The 14,582-nt window shown below is 35.9% G+C and overlaps 1 protein-coding gene across 5 annotated transcripts in view; it reads left to right on the top strand.

Moving 5' to 3' along the window:
• BNC2 (basonuclin 2) overlaps positions 1–14,582 on the top strand; it is a 401,509-nt gene that overhangs the window by 106,525 nt on the left and 280,402 nt on the right. For 4 of the 5 annotated variants that reach the window (XM_054032365.1, XM_054032369.1, XM_054032370.1 and 1 more), the window contains exon 2: positions 1–63. This exon is cut by the window's left edge and continues 138 nt beyond it. The exons of the other annotated variant lie outside the window; for it this stretch is intronic. In XM_054032365.1, the coding sequence (XP_053888340.1) occupies positions 1–63 (63 nt within the window). The remainder of the gene's footprint in view (positions 64–14,582) is intronic. 5 annotated transcript variants of the gene reach the window in all.

Here is a 14,582-nt window from a genome sequence, read left to right as displayed (position 1 = left end):
TCTGGTTTCATGGGGACATGGCAGAACGCTGACACTAACCTCTTATTCAGAATGTCCCAACAGGTATGTGTTTTTTTTTTTCATTTATATTAAAACATGGTATTTAGTGCTCTTTCTCTTTTCTTTTCTTTCCACATTTTACTTTTTTAAAATTTATCACTACATAGTTAGCCTCTGAACTGTCATAACTATGTCATTGGAATGTGCATCGTTATTTCATTGCTTCCCTAAGGTCTCCTTTTTTAAAAGATTTAAAAAATAAAGCTTGAAGTAAAAGCAAGGCATTTGTTTTAAAGTTTCCAAACAGAGCTTTGCTTATGGTAAGACTGGTTTCTTTCTTTGTTTGCCTTGGTTTTGTTTCATTCTCTCTTTCTCTCCCCCCCCCCCCCCCCCCGCTTCCCTATAAATAAAAGTATCTGCTGTCCCAGCAAAAGTCCTTTCATGCTTCCAGAGTACGTAAGCCCCAAAATCAAACTGATACTAAATTTAGGGGGCCCCTCAGAGCAGCTTAATTGACTTCATGTGGCAGAAAGCAGCTTTATTCAGACCTAAGGAGTGGAGAGCAGTTGTGCTGGAATTGCTGCCAGCACAGCGCTGAGGGTCGTTAGAGGAGACAGTTTCAGTTGTCGGGTCTCTCTCTCACTCTCTCACACACATACACTGTTTCTGCGGAGCTGTGCCTTGGCGTCCTCCCCAGAGTTGCTCCTTCACCGGGGGCCGCGTTTAAGGCAGCTTGGTATGCTGGTTCTGACGGGAAAGCTAAAATGTTACTGCAAGGCCAGTAATAACTGATAATTAATCACAGGAGCCAGCGTTTCTGTACCATGCACTTGGTGATACGCGCCCTGCGTGCTGTAGCTCCTCTTGCACAATTACTTGGCTCTTCTGGGTAAAAAAGGAAAAAAGAGAAACTTTCATCTTGGACTCTGCTCAAGCAGGGGAGGGAAGTTCAAACTGAAGCTTTTTAACAGGGTGCCTCCCTTTCCAGAGATGATTTGACTTTTTAAAAAGTAGTTTCCAGTTATGGTCCCACACTGAGTAATAGTAACTAAAGTACTTCCTTATCCAAAAGAGGAGTTATTAAATTATGTGTGCTTTTTAGTTAGACTTTTATAATGCAGGAAATGAGATGAATGAACTCCTATTTACCTAAAAAGCATTGTATTGTACAAAAAGGGAGAAGGTAGTGTCATTAGATTTTTTTTTGTTTTTGTTTTTGTATAGCTTGTAGTAAGAAAATAATCATGAATATCAGTCATAAAAGAACGTTTTTGAGAAAAACAAAACCTGACAATGGAAATAGTAATCTATAGCAGTTGTCTAGGGAAGAGTTTAAGCAACATAGCTTAGGCAGGATGAATGTATTTGAGTAAGGTATATTTTGATATATCCTGTAGAGGGACCCTGATTACTACTGATACAGTAAGCTGGTATAGAAATGTAATCAACATAAGATGAATAAGCAACTCTTTGTGTCCGATGTCCCATTCTTGAAAGTAAAAAGTTCATCTCCTAGTGGAGATGCACATTTCATATGTACTGTGTGCCACTAAGCATATGACTGCTGCCGCACATGTTATATGGGGTATATGCATATATACTTGATGTATCACACATTAGTTTTTATTGATATTCAGCAATAGAATGTAAAGCAGTTATATAACTTGTGTTGTATTTTTTGTTCAATAGTGAGGTTAAATGTTTGGGGTTGTAGGCTAGGTTCTTTCCCCTTCAGCTACGAAAGAGTTAACATAACTGGATCCAGATAACGATCAATTGATAAATAGCTATTGAACCACATAGATAGTGTTAGATTGCATGTTTCATATTAGACCTATTCCAAACAGATTTAGATCTACGTAGTCTCAGGAGTGGTAGAAAATATTCAACACGAACAACAGAAGAAAACAAAACTAAATGAAGGACAGTATAGAAGATGCAAAGAATTTGAGACAACTAGTTGATAGGCAAGGCAAAACTGGCACATAAACGAGGCTGTTACATTTTTGATAATGTATTAATTATGCTAATACTTGAGAATGTTAAATGCCTTCTGTGCATTGCTGGACATATGTATGGTCCTGTTTATATTCTTCATGGAGTGGAGGGGGAAGAAATGTAGCGTATGACTAAATGCATGGCAGATGCTGCATCAATGTGAATCCTTCCACTGGAATACACACAGTAGCATTGTAAAGGTGGTAATGTTGAACAGATTTATTTTAAAAAGTCTTTACTTCACCTGTGTGTTCAAGCATTGTATTCATAATTTTGTTATAAGATGTTTTTGTTGTTTGTTATCATGAACTAAAACACATTCAGTTCACACACATTTTTCACCAAGCTTTTGGGAAGGGGTGAGTTATTAGTAATGCATTAATCCCCCTCTTTAAGGATAACATTTTATCATCTTTCTGATTCGTTAAAGTTGTTGGATCAGCTTGTGCAGACTGTGAGCACAAACTCTGTCAAGTGCAGCTGCAAATGTGTGTCAGTGTCGATGTTCTTTTCTTTTTTAACACTAAAATCTTGAGTATCACATCTATCTGTTTTTCATCCATTATAAAATTACTTAATTTTTAGCATCCATCTTTTGAAAATATAGGTATTTCACCTTTCATGCCTAGGCTTTGAGATAAATTTTTGTTCGCAGTACAAATTATATTTCGTTATGAGATACACTTCACTCGCAAGAGAAAGTTTACCATAGGTTTGAATGAAATGTTTAGTGAAAGTTTTGTAGATATACATAGTAAAAGTAAAGGTGGTATTATATGTTCTAAATAAAATACTGTGGTTTCTGCACATTTTTTTAACCTCTTCTCTCCCCAGCCCCCCAAACGCCCACCTTTGTAAGTCAGTCTCTAGCAGGTTCTAATACAAAAACTAGAGCAGGACAACAAAAGCGATTTTTAAAAACATACATGCAGTATTCCTGGGAAAGCTACATGTTTGCATGCTCCAAGAATACAGAACTTTTTCTTAACAGCTACAGCAAAACCTTGTAGTAGGACACTACGAGGAAGTGTATTGTGAAAATGTCCGAGTGTTTAGATTTGATCATACAGATTTAGGTATCAGTAGGTATAGGAGTCCTTGTGTTTGCATTCCTCCTTTGATGAACGAGTTTGATTCTGTTTATGTGACAATCTGCTCTGCGCAGGAAAATCAGACATCACATTCCAGAGCAAACTTAGATTTTGTTGGGGTGGGCAAGATTGGGAAACACAACTTCTAAATTACCTACTAGAATTTGAAAACATGGCCATTTGACTGATTTGTTCTGCCTATGCATCTTTTTTTCAATATAACAATATGGTTCTCTTAAAAGGATCATTCCGTTCCGTGTACAGAAGAATAGCTGATAACCTCAAAGGGCATAAATCTTAACTTTTTAAAAGTTCTTCTTTGGGTCACTTTGATCAGTGACAGGTCGAGAATGGCCAGAAACCCTTGGTTTCCCTTCCCTGCTCATCTGGTTGAGTCCAGGGCATACACTGCCCATTTTAGTCTGGCAAGAGTTTGTTAACAACAGAAAAGGAGGCCTGGTTTTGATTGATTAAAAAAAGAGCAGGCTTTTCTGATTTTCTGCTTTCATAAATGTTTTGTGCATTTGTCAGAATAAGAAATGTCATTTTTCTTCATCCAGTTACCTTAAGGGCTGTAATGTTCTAAAATACTTTTAAGTCATTTCTGAAATGAGACCATAAGAGAAATGGCTGTAACCCACAGTGACACAAAATGCCAGAGACATTTACCTTTGTATTAAAAAGGAAGAATGTTTAACCTGTTTCATATAAAAGGAAGAAACCTTTTCCTGAAGTTTCCCTCCCCCCCCCCCCAAGAGTGAAAAGGAGTATATTATTGTTATAAATGGGTCTGTGCATCGTTATATAGTAATTTAGGATTCATTCAATGATGTAACAAAATTAACAACATAATTTCATTGTGTAACTGTATCTTGTTAAGGAGCAACTGTCTGACATTCTCTTACAGTTGCTTTATTTAACTTCATGCAAATATTATTAGTAGTGACATTTTTCTATTGTACATTAGATTCTCTCATTAGCATGATGTGTTAGTTATCACCAGAGAAATCACTTCAGATAGGTGAGGAGCAGACCAAGAAAACTAAACATTAAATCAATGACTTTTATTAATATAGAAGCATCTATTAAACCGAGATATGATATAGTAGATTTTTTTTCTTGCATAAAATCTTGCTTTTCCAATGAAAGTGCTAAATAATACTTATTATTGAAATACACATTAATATTATAGTGAAATTGTCTCCAATATGCAGTGCCTATTGTGAGTTGTACTAGTGCTCTGCAATCTGACAGTTTCTCAAATTAATGTAGACATAGACACACAAACTGTTTTTTTGAATTGGTATTTAAAAAGAAAAATGTGCCTATGACTACATATGTATTGAAGGTAATCTGCTATTTGAATACTTCTGATTTGCTGGTTAAAAGGGATGTATGCAATTTTATCACATATAAAATGCTTGACTATTTTACTTTAACCCCCAAGGTTTTTTTTTTAATCTATGTATATATGCAGAGATTATTAACTTGATATGACCACACACTATAAATTGCATACATAGATTTACTATTAACACTTTTTGGGGAGATCAACGCTTGCTAGCATAATTGGCTGTTAACTATACTACGCTGGCTGATAAGTGACAAAAACTATTGCTCACAATAGTTATTTGGTGTATTTCTTTTTAACCATTTTAAAGATCAGTTTACCACAATAGTTTCTTCTGTGTATGAATAAGTATCTCTGTGCTGATATGAATTGCATGTAGTTTTAGTTTGTTGCATTAAAAGATCTCTCGGGTTACATTACCTTTTTCAGATATTTGTTTTAATTTTGTAATTTTTTAACAATAAATTATAGTTCATCATTCTAGCATTTCATATTATATTAACAAATAAATGATGACCATGTCCTCAGGAGTTTTTATATACTCAAGAATAAAAACACTAAAAGATACAGTGCATGATATAAGCTGAACTTGTGTGTACCATACACCATCATATGCATGTAGGTAGGTAAACAGATACATGAATGGTACACAGTTTAAAAAAACAACAACAGTGAGCTCTTTCTATTCTTGCTTTCATTATTTGCAGGCTAACTTACCTGTAATTGAATAACTGTGGTATATTTTTCTAGATATATTTTTTGCAAATGTGTGTGTTTTAGATGTTTTATTTGATTATATTGATTAGCTTGGAATACCATTCATCATATATTTGTTTAACCTTGTAGAATTTTTGTATACACACAACTATACAAAACCGACATAATACATATTTGGAAGCCTATATGCTGTATGTATTGTGCATTACAAATTTGTATATAATGTTTTCCAATTTATACTGTGGGTGTATTTTAGCAGTTACTTATTCATGCATAGATTTATGGGGTTTTGATTAATATAGTGACAGGACAGATTTGGGATATTACAGCAGCAGAGTCTCCTACTCCTGTGTCAGGGTTAAGAGCCAAGGCAAATCTTCCCTAACTAATTAGATGCTGACTAAAGCATCTCCAAGAAGTTGGGGCAAAAGTGAATGGGTCACAGCTGAGACAAGATTGCAAGGACTGTAGTGATAGTGAAAGCATTCACGTTTGCCAGGTCATTGTGACACAGTGTGCTGATTGCAAAGGAACACTCTGTACACTGATAGAGAACTGCCGTCATAAACTACAATCAGAAACAAAAGCTTTGGAGTTTTACTCTCTCACTAGAAATACTCAGCATGTATGCTATGTGTCACTTTCTTTTTGCAGTTGTTTTCTCACACAATAGTGTTTGTTGCTTTTGTAGAAGGGTTTTCCTTGTAGTCTAATGGCTCTTAGAAAAAATTCCAAACTTGGGGCTCCAACTATAGCCAAGAGGTGGTAAATCACATGGCCTCAAGAAAAAGAAGGATGAAACAGGTGGAGAGAGGCAGAATTCCATTGTTATTTTCCCTTGATCTTTCTCCTTAGAAAGAGAATCACTATAGCGAAGTTATGCTACAATTCAGAAAGCTGTCATTCCAAAATCCAACATATATGTTGAAAGCTTTTTTTTTTTTTTTTTAAACCCTAGTACGTTAATGGTTGAGTTTTTTTTTTTTTTTTTTTTAAGAAGCTTTATTAAATAAGGAGCTTTATTCTATTTTTGTTTACAGTTTTTCTAAGAGGCAGGATGGGATCCTTAGCTGCACAGCATTCTTCCCAAATAACATCCAAAATAATAGTCATGCCCGAGTCTGTGGGCAGGCATCTACTGCATTATTTCTGCTCAATATCAGTTCATATACTGACATATTTGAAGATTGTTTGTTTTCTATATGGTTTCACTTTTTTGACAGTAAAGGAAATGGTACAAGTTGTAGTGGATGTCACATAACATTCTACCACAGAGAGGCAGTCTCCATCAGTGGGTGGGGCATCTAGGAACTGCTTGATTCATGTTGTTGCTTTGTTGCCAGCAATATACTGTTGATGCCATTCTCATTCTGTTGAATAGCTGCTGCCTTCCCATCCTCTACCACTGTTGTCTATCCATATACTTGTGGAAAGGGAGAAAAGGATGTCACCTGTGACTTCTAGGGCACTGGAGTTGTGAAGGGAAAATGATATGATTGTTGACAAGATTCTGTGTTCATAAAAGAATGCAGAGGACAGTAAGGTTTTTTTCTCAAATGAATAATGCTAATTTAGGGAAGGCTAGATGGGAAGTGAGGAAATGCACATAGTGACGGTCATTAAAAGTGAAATTTACCATCATCAACCAAAGGTAAATTTAGTGTGGCATTTGAGGTGTTACTTAAATATGGTGAATGCCACTAATACTTCAATAAAGGCAAATGCTGTGATGTGTCTATCTACTCATTTATAATGTGCCCCTTACAGTAGAATTTGAGTGGCGTGGTAAATGTCTCTGGATTTTAATGATGACCACCGTGTCTGATGTTGGGGGAAAAAAAGCTACCATCCCCCTCCTTCTACCCGCAATAATTTTGACCAGCTCAGTTTAACCTAAAACAATATGCTGAGAAAGTATCAGAGGGGTAGCCGTGTTAGTCTGAATCTGTAAAAAGCAACAGAGGGTCCTGTGGCACCTTAGAGACTAACAGAAGTACTGGGAGCATAAGCTTTCGTGGGTAAGAACCTCACTTGCATCTGAAGAAGTGAGGTTCTTACCCACGAAAGCTTATGCTCCCAGTACTTCTGTTAGTCTCTAAGGTGCCACAGGACCCTCTGTTGCTTTATGCTGAGAAAGTTATTTATTAATTTAAAATTGTTTTAACCACAGACCAACAACTTTCTCTCAAAGTTTCAGAGAACAGAGTGAATTAATTGATTCTGAATATGTACATTTCCTCTCTTAACTTTCTAGCATATTTCCTAAAGAGCACACCACCTTTGGAATGGAACACTTCTGACTTCATATAATTTAAATGAGAATGACGTATGGATGATAAATCCAACATCCGAACAGTACTAATAAGAGTAAAACGCTACCTAAAGGGCTATATCCTCACCCTCGTTCAAACCTGTACTTAGCATTGATGTCAGCGTAAGTCCCCATTATGCATCAAGGGCAGTGTATAGTTTAATAATAGAATCACCAGTGCCAGCAGTTTAGTTTTCTGAGTGGGAGTTGAGACTAGGGGTCCAATCCTGTAAACCTTCTGTGTGTTGAAACTTGCCTGAAGTTAATCTGTGGATGGCTCACAAAGTAGGGCCCTTCTGATGTAGGAAAAGAAAATCATCCCTTTGTTCCTAGCATTTGTATATTTTAATCTTGTCTTTTGTTCAGATATAGACACCAAATAAACAAACAAACAAACAAACAAAAACCTTAGAAAGGTAGATGTGCAATGCTTTCTGAACAAAATCTGAAACCAGGTGAGTATCTCCTAGCTCTCGTTTTGTTACAATCCTAACCTTCTGCTAGGTTCACTGTTAAAGAACCTAGTCAGGTCTGAGCTTTTGAGGGAACCTGGGCCTATATATGATTTTGTATATAAACCATAGGGAGATCAGTATTACACAATATTTACTAGAAACCAGACAAAACTTGGTTGGGTCCATTCAGTTTCCCTTTGAAGATTTGAATTTGAACCAGAAACCCTCAAAATTAGAATTTGGAATGGGCGATATCATGAAAGGTGATAACGTAAAATTGGAGGGGGAAAGCTAGTAGGAACTCCTGCCGATTGAAATCACCACTTTTTGCATAGCTCAAATAGTGACCCCCACCCAGAAAGCTGGTATCTCTATTAAGTCTTCCAGATGATATCCAGTTTGGCTTTTTAAAAAATTCTGAGTTCTTCGTTGCATCTGCATTAAAAACTCATAGATATGAACGTCAGATTTTTTACACAAGGATTGATTTCCCTTTAGCATATTCAATACCCTATGCGTACACAGTGTGTAAGGCCTTATGGACTCTGCTGCTGTTTTATTGCTGCTTTCTCAGGGACAGCTTTTGAGATCATGTTGCTTCTGTGTAAGGAAGATGGTAAAATGTCCCTTTATGAGAGATGACTATTTCTATCTCACCCATCCTTTTCCTCTCTTTCCCTATTTATCTGTTGCTCTCTTACATAAAATTAATACAAATCTGCTGTTTAGAAGTAATAGAAATTATACACCAACCTTGGTGCTAAATTACTGTGGGGAAAGAGATGAGGGAGGGGAAATGTCATTTCTAGAGGTATTTAGGTGCTGACATGCAGAGAGTCCAGTGTTTTGCCATGTAAGTGTGCCTGTGAGTGAAGGCATGATAAAAATGTGTGATCAGATGCCGTGGCTTATCATAGGAGGGTGCTGAAAGGCAGCTCAATTCGATCTCTACTTTGTATAAGGAAGAATCTAGCTTTAGCAAGGTGTTGCTATTATTACTATTTAAAAAACAACAACAACAAAACAGCCTATCTTTTTTACAGTTAGACTTGTCAAAAACATGAGCATTCATTTTCATTTGTGAAAACATTAAAAACAAGGAAGAAGGTAAAATGTAATGAAAGGGTTGATTAAAAAGAGATTTGTTTGCCATAACCTTGTAGGCAGCAAATAACAAACTTGGGCATCAGTGAGTTTGTTCAAAAAAATAATTTAAAATGCAAACCTGACGACGTGTGCAGACTGAATTCTTAATTGATAGTACATGTACTGAATGACAGTTGTTTTGAGTTGTAATAAATCTCTCTAAAAGATCAGTTTATAAGACAGATACCTTTAAAATAGTTGGGAAAGTGGAAGGCATGGGGAAAAGGTATTCTCAGAAATGGTACCTGCTGTATTTTGAATAGGAGGTGTGGGTTTTTCAGCATAATTGAGGTAAGTTTAAGTGGCTGTTTTTTCTCCAGAGAATTTATTCAAGACATTTGATAAGAACATCTGAACTAGATGTTGGTGTGTGTTGGGGACGGGGTGGGGAGGGGGGAGAGGGGGATCACAAATTAATGAAGACTATACATGGAAAGAAATAATTACTTCCAGCTGGCTTTATATAATAAAACTACTATTAAAATGAGAGGCTCCATTAGCAAGACTTTAATTATATATTTTCTTGGATTTCCAAATAAATATCATAGACTTTTAAAAGCATAATACTTAAAATTAGTCAAAGTGGCTGTTGTTACCCTAATAAGGCATAAATAAAAAGATGTACCCACCGTTCTACCCTGCTATAAATGCCCTACAGCAGTTGACATTGCTGGAATGCCTCCTGCAGCTGGTGGCATATGACTGTCATTTGCAGGCAGGATATACAGAGAGTTTACACAATGGGGGCATTCATGAAAGTGTTCCTCATCTGGGACTCCTGCAAGCTCTCATTTTATTGACCCTGTCAGAATTTAACTGGGAGGCTGTCAAATTATGTGTTGCTTTATCTAATATTAGTTTTTCTTTTAAATTAGAAATCATGTTGGGGAGGGGGTTGGAGGAATCAGGTAAGGGAAAGAAATAGCTTAACTCTCAGGTTTATTGTTTTATAAATCAAGAAAAGAACACTAGCTGTATGAGAACTTGTTCATTTGTGCTGCTTTAGATTGTGAGGATTCTAATATTCTATTCTTTGTGCTTTATTTAGTTTTCTGTAACACTCCAAGTCTTAACGCCCCTTTGCTTAATCACTATATGTCTTGAACGTAAGGTTAACCTTGGTGCCTAAGCAAATTATAGTTGATTCTAAATATCTGATTTATAAAAAACTTTACTCTTTACATGTTTATCAGGGTACAATGTTCTCTAAACAGAACAGAAGAAAAGATAGTTAATCATAGAACTTTGGTGTGCCCTTGTGCAAAACTCCATAAAGAAGTACCTTGACACTTAGGGGCTTTATAATGTGCCACAAATTACACCATAATCTGAGAAGGGTAGATAACTAAAAACATTCTTTATAGCAGATTGGCTGCATTTTGTATTTAGTTGTATTATAGCAAAACCTCCCCCCAAAAAATCAGGCAGTGGAGCATCGACATCCGGGAGAGCGCCAGTTTCAGTAGCAGACTCAGGGTGTCAAAACCCTGGCTTCATGCAGGTGGGCATGCTGCAAGAATAACGATCTCATCATAGTGAGTTGTCGTGTTCTTTTTAATAGACTCCTCCTTGTCCATCAGACCATCAGTTTTAACACTTACGTTCAGTCCAGAAAAAAGAGAGACTGAGCAGATTGATGAGATTATCATAATGAAAATAAAGTATTAGTCTGTAGATGTCAGGCACTCCATATTACTTCATGCAAAAGCCATAATTTTCATATGATTTCTAGGTTTCTGACTGAAATACACCATGGTATCATCTGTCTGTCTGTTTGCCATAAATGGTGCCCATCACTACAGTATTTGATTTTATTGTGGGAGGGATAGCTCAGTGGTTTGCGCATTGGCCTGCTAAACCCAGGGCTGTGAGTTCAATCCTTGAGGGGGCCACTTAGGGATCTGGGGCAAAATCAGTACTTGGTCCTGCTAGTGAAGGCAGGGGGCTGGACTCGATGACCTTGCAAGGTCCCTTCCAGTTCTAGGAGATAGGATATCTCCATTAATTTATTTTTTTTTTAATTTATTTCATTTATATAATTTTTTAATAAAAAGAAACCCAGAAAAGGTATAAATGAAGAGTTGTTTAGCAGCACAATAAATACTGTCTTTGTATTAAGAAATTTCTGTGATTGTATAGTTGACTTTCTGTCTCATGCCATGTGGACATTCCTATTTCAATGATCTCTCTACTCCTCTTCCTTCCCCCCACCCTCCGTCCACCAATGCCCAAGACACATAAAATAATTTTTAACACTCTTCCAGTTAAAAGAATCTATATAGAATAGAACTAACCATTTTGCAGAATTTCCTAATGCATCATAGGCTCCTTTGCAAGGTGTCCGTTTTCATCATAGGAGTAAACAGCAAAGTAAAAAGAGACCTGGAAACACTGTTAGATTCATTCTCTTGCAAATAAGCCTTCTCCTTCCTCCCCAATAACACTCTGAAAAGGGTATTTTAAAAAATTCTGTATACCCTTCTTTAGGTTTTTAAAATAAAGTTCAGCAAAAAGAGCTGTGATATAGAAATAGTACTTGGCAGACGTAAGATAAAACAGCAGCAGCTTAGAAATGTTAACAAATGTAAGACCTCTTAGTCAAAGAGTATGAATTTACAGTGCAAGCAAAATGAAATCCTCCAAACTTTTGTTACAGAGGAATCATGTCATTGTTTTTACAGGAATTTGAGGAATTAAAATTCAAATGAAACTTCTGCTGAAAAACAAAAGTAGCAATGTCTTTCTTTTAAAGGAGCTAGTCCCATTAGTTCCTCCTTAGCTTAATCACCGAAGGAGACAAGTAAAAGGTCAGACTTAGAGTATGGCAAGAGCATTGTAAATAAAGACAACAATAAAAAGTAGTTTGTGAACTTCCTACTACATCAAACTACCTGACAGTCTAGTTAAAGGAATATCTTTTTACTAAGCTCTCTCCTCTCTTAGGGGAGAGAATAGTCAGACATTCATTTCACTAGCCATGCTCCCGTTCAAATCAAAGGAAATACTGCGGAAGGAGAATTGGTCTAAGGGCCCAGTTCTACAGTCCTTATTCAGACACAATGCCTATTGAAGTCATTCTGGCTGCTGGTACCTTATGGCAGATACTCATACCTAGTAAAAGCATAGCAGAAGTATCCAGCGAAAGGAAAAAGAACTATAAAAGTGTTTTTTTTTTCCCTTTTGCTTTTGAGGTATTTTTGTTTATCTTTGAATAATGGAATATTTGCATAATCATCACCTTTAAAATCTGAGTTTTAAAAAATTTTAGTTATGTGAAAGAGCAAGAGAAACTTGGTATCATAATTTGATTTTGCAATGTTTGCTGGGCTTTTTTAATTAATTAATTAATTTATTTATTTATCTGACTGATGACCTCTCCCTCAATTTTTTCACTTTGGAAGAAAACTTGATTCATATATAAATACATATATATGTACATTTTATATATTAGTCATGTACTTGAGTAATGAAACATTTTGAAATCCAGTGGAAGTAAATATTTTGTTTAACTGCTAAAATAGATTTGAACAATGAGGCCTGAAAAATAAAAGCTACAGGCAGCATTTATGCATCTTTAATGTGAAACTTCCTTAGATGTGAAAAACATGCTTTTCCATATCCTCTTTTTGCTTTGTTCCAATGCCTGAAAATACAAAAGTCAGATATATAAATGTACCTGCAATTCATTATGGGTGCAATATTGTACCTGCAAATTTAGAAGCCATTAAAAAAAAATCTGTATATGGCAATAAACAGTATACTCCTTTGATTATTATAAGTATTATTAATGTTCAAGAAATTTTTAAATTGGACTGTGTGTGCGCGCGCTTGTGTTTAAATAATTTAAACAAATGAAATGATGGAAATAGTATGGAATTGCAAAATTAGGATCTGTTCCTAATTGTTCTCCTCTACTGCCCCCTACCTCTTCCAAAGTTCAGGTGTGTTCAGATGTGGCGTTTTGATTCTATGCAATCTCTAACATATGCATTTTTCTACATCCATCAACTGTGAAAAGAAAACCAAGTAAATGTTACGTTAGGGAAGTAGGAGAGAGAGGTGGGTGCAGCTAGCAGCTGGAGCCTGATATGTGTTTTCTCTTCTGTGGCACCATTTTGTTGTTGATGTGGGAATGTAGCGAAACAGTGGCTGCAGCTGCTTCGCTAAATAAGGATCCACAAAACTTCCAGCTGTGAACGTATGATTCATCCTTCCCTGCACAAAAAATATATTTCCTTATATCCCATTATGTCCCATATTTGATTTTTATCACACAACTGTTACCTGACTAAATCTCACCCACATGCTCTTTATCCATCCTGTAAACCATTTTTCTCCTTTCAATTAGGCTCACAATACTCCCGCATCCTCTATGCAGAAATTCCACATTAAAATAATACTGCATCCTCATAAATAATTTTTTAATGAATCAAGTACATGAATAATGTATCTTTTTAACCAGCCTAACGTAGATTCTGTACAAATCTACAGAAAATCCAACTAGTCCATTCATGAACTATTTATCTTTAATTTAATCGTGTAATCCCCAAACTGGTATTTCTTTCATTCAGAGTGATCTGAACTTTTGGATATTTACATCATAAAAATGAGTAAATAAAATAAAATTAACCGTTATACATTTTCTTTGGTATTCATAATAGTAATCATTACAAATATCTATTGGAAAGAATTTCTCCCCATCATAGTTTGACATACCTTTTTTTAAAAAAAGGTTTAAGAATTCAAGACATTCATATAATAAATGATACTCTTTACAAAAAGGGGATTCTGCAGGTTTCACTGAAATTGGTTGCAAAACTCACTGATTTATTTCAGAGGACCCCAAATAAATGGATGATTATTAAAGAAAGAAAAAGTTCTTTTATCCCTTTCTTGTTTAGACCTAAATTAAGGGTGTTTCTCTTAAGGGTTCCTGTTTAGACCTGAATTAAGGGTGCCATCATTGATGATATCACTAACATCTGCATCAGTGTAAGTAGTTCAGGGAATGTATTTAAGACCCTGTTCACACAATGGTAGCTGCAACCATGTTTAATATTGACTTTTTTTGTAGAGCTTTAACCCTTGTGCCTGAATTGTGCTATGCACACCTTCTTTAGTTAGGTGGCTCTAATACAGCTCTCAGAAACATGATCCCTGCCCGTCTTAGTTGGGTGCTGGTTAGCTCCATTCTATTCACAGTATTCTTAAAGCTTTAGATGTTAGGGATGTTTTTGAGTGTTTGAACAAAACACAGAAACCCAAACGTGAGACAGTCACTGGCTTGCTGGATGGCCATACACAAGTCATTTCATCTGATTGCCTCCATTTTTTCACATGATAATTAATTTGGCTATTAAAGTGCTAAGTTTTCTTATTATTGGCTTTTGCAGGTTAATGCTTTTAATTCCAAGGCAGACTTAAAATGTCATGTTTGAAACTGAAAAGTTAACTTTTAGATGATTAAGTTGCTGTATATATAGTGTGGGAATGCCATTATTTCCATAACAATT

The sequence above is a fragment of the Malaclemys terrapin genome, chromosome 6 (genome assembly GCF_027887155.1).
Source record: "Malaclemys terrapin pileata isolate rMalTer1 chromosome 6, rMalTer1.hap1, whole genome shotgun sequence".
Classification (NCBI taxonomy): Eukaryota; Metazoa; Chordata; order Testudines; family Emydidae; genus Malaclemys; species Malaclemys terrapin.
Note: the sequence above shows the minus strand (reverse complement) of the source record. Positions and strands in the feature narration are given on the sequence as shown.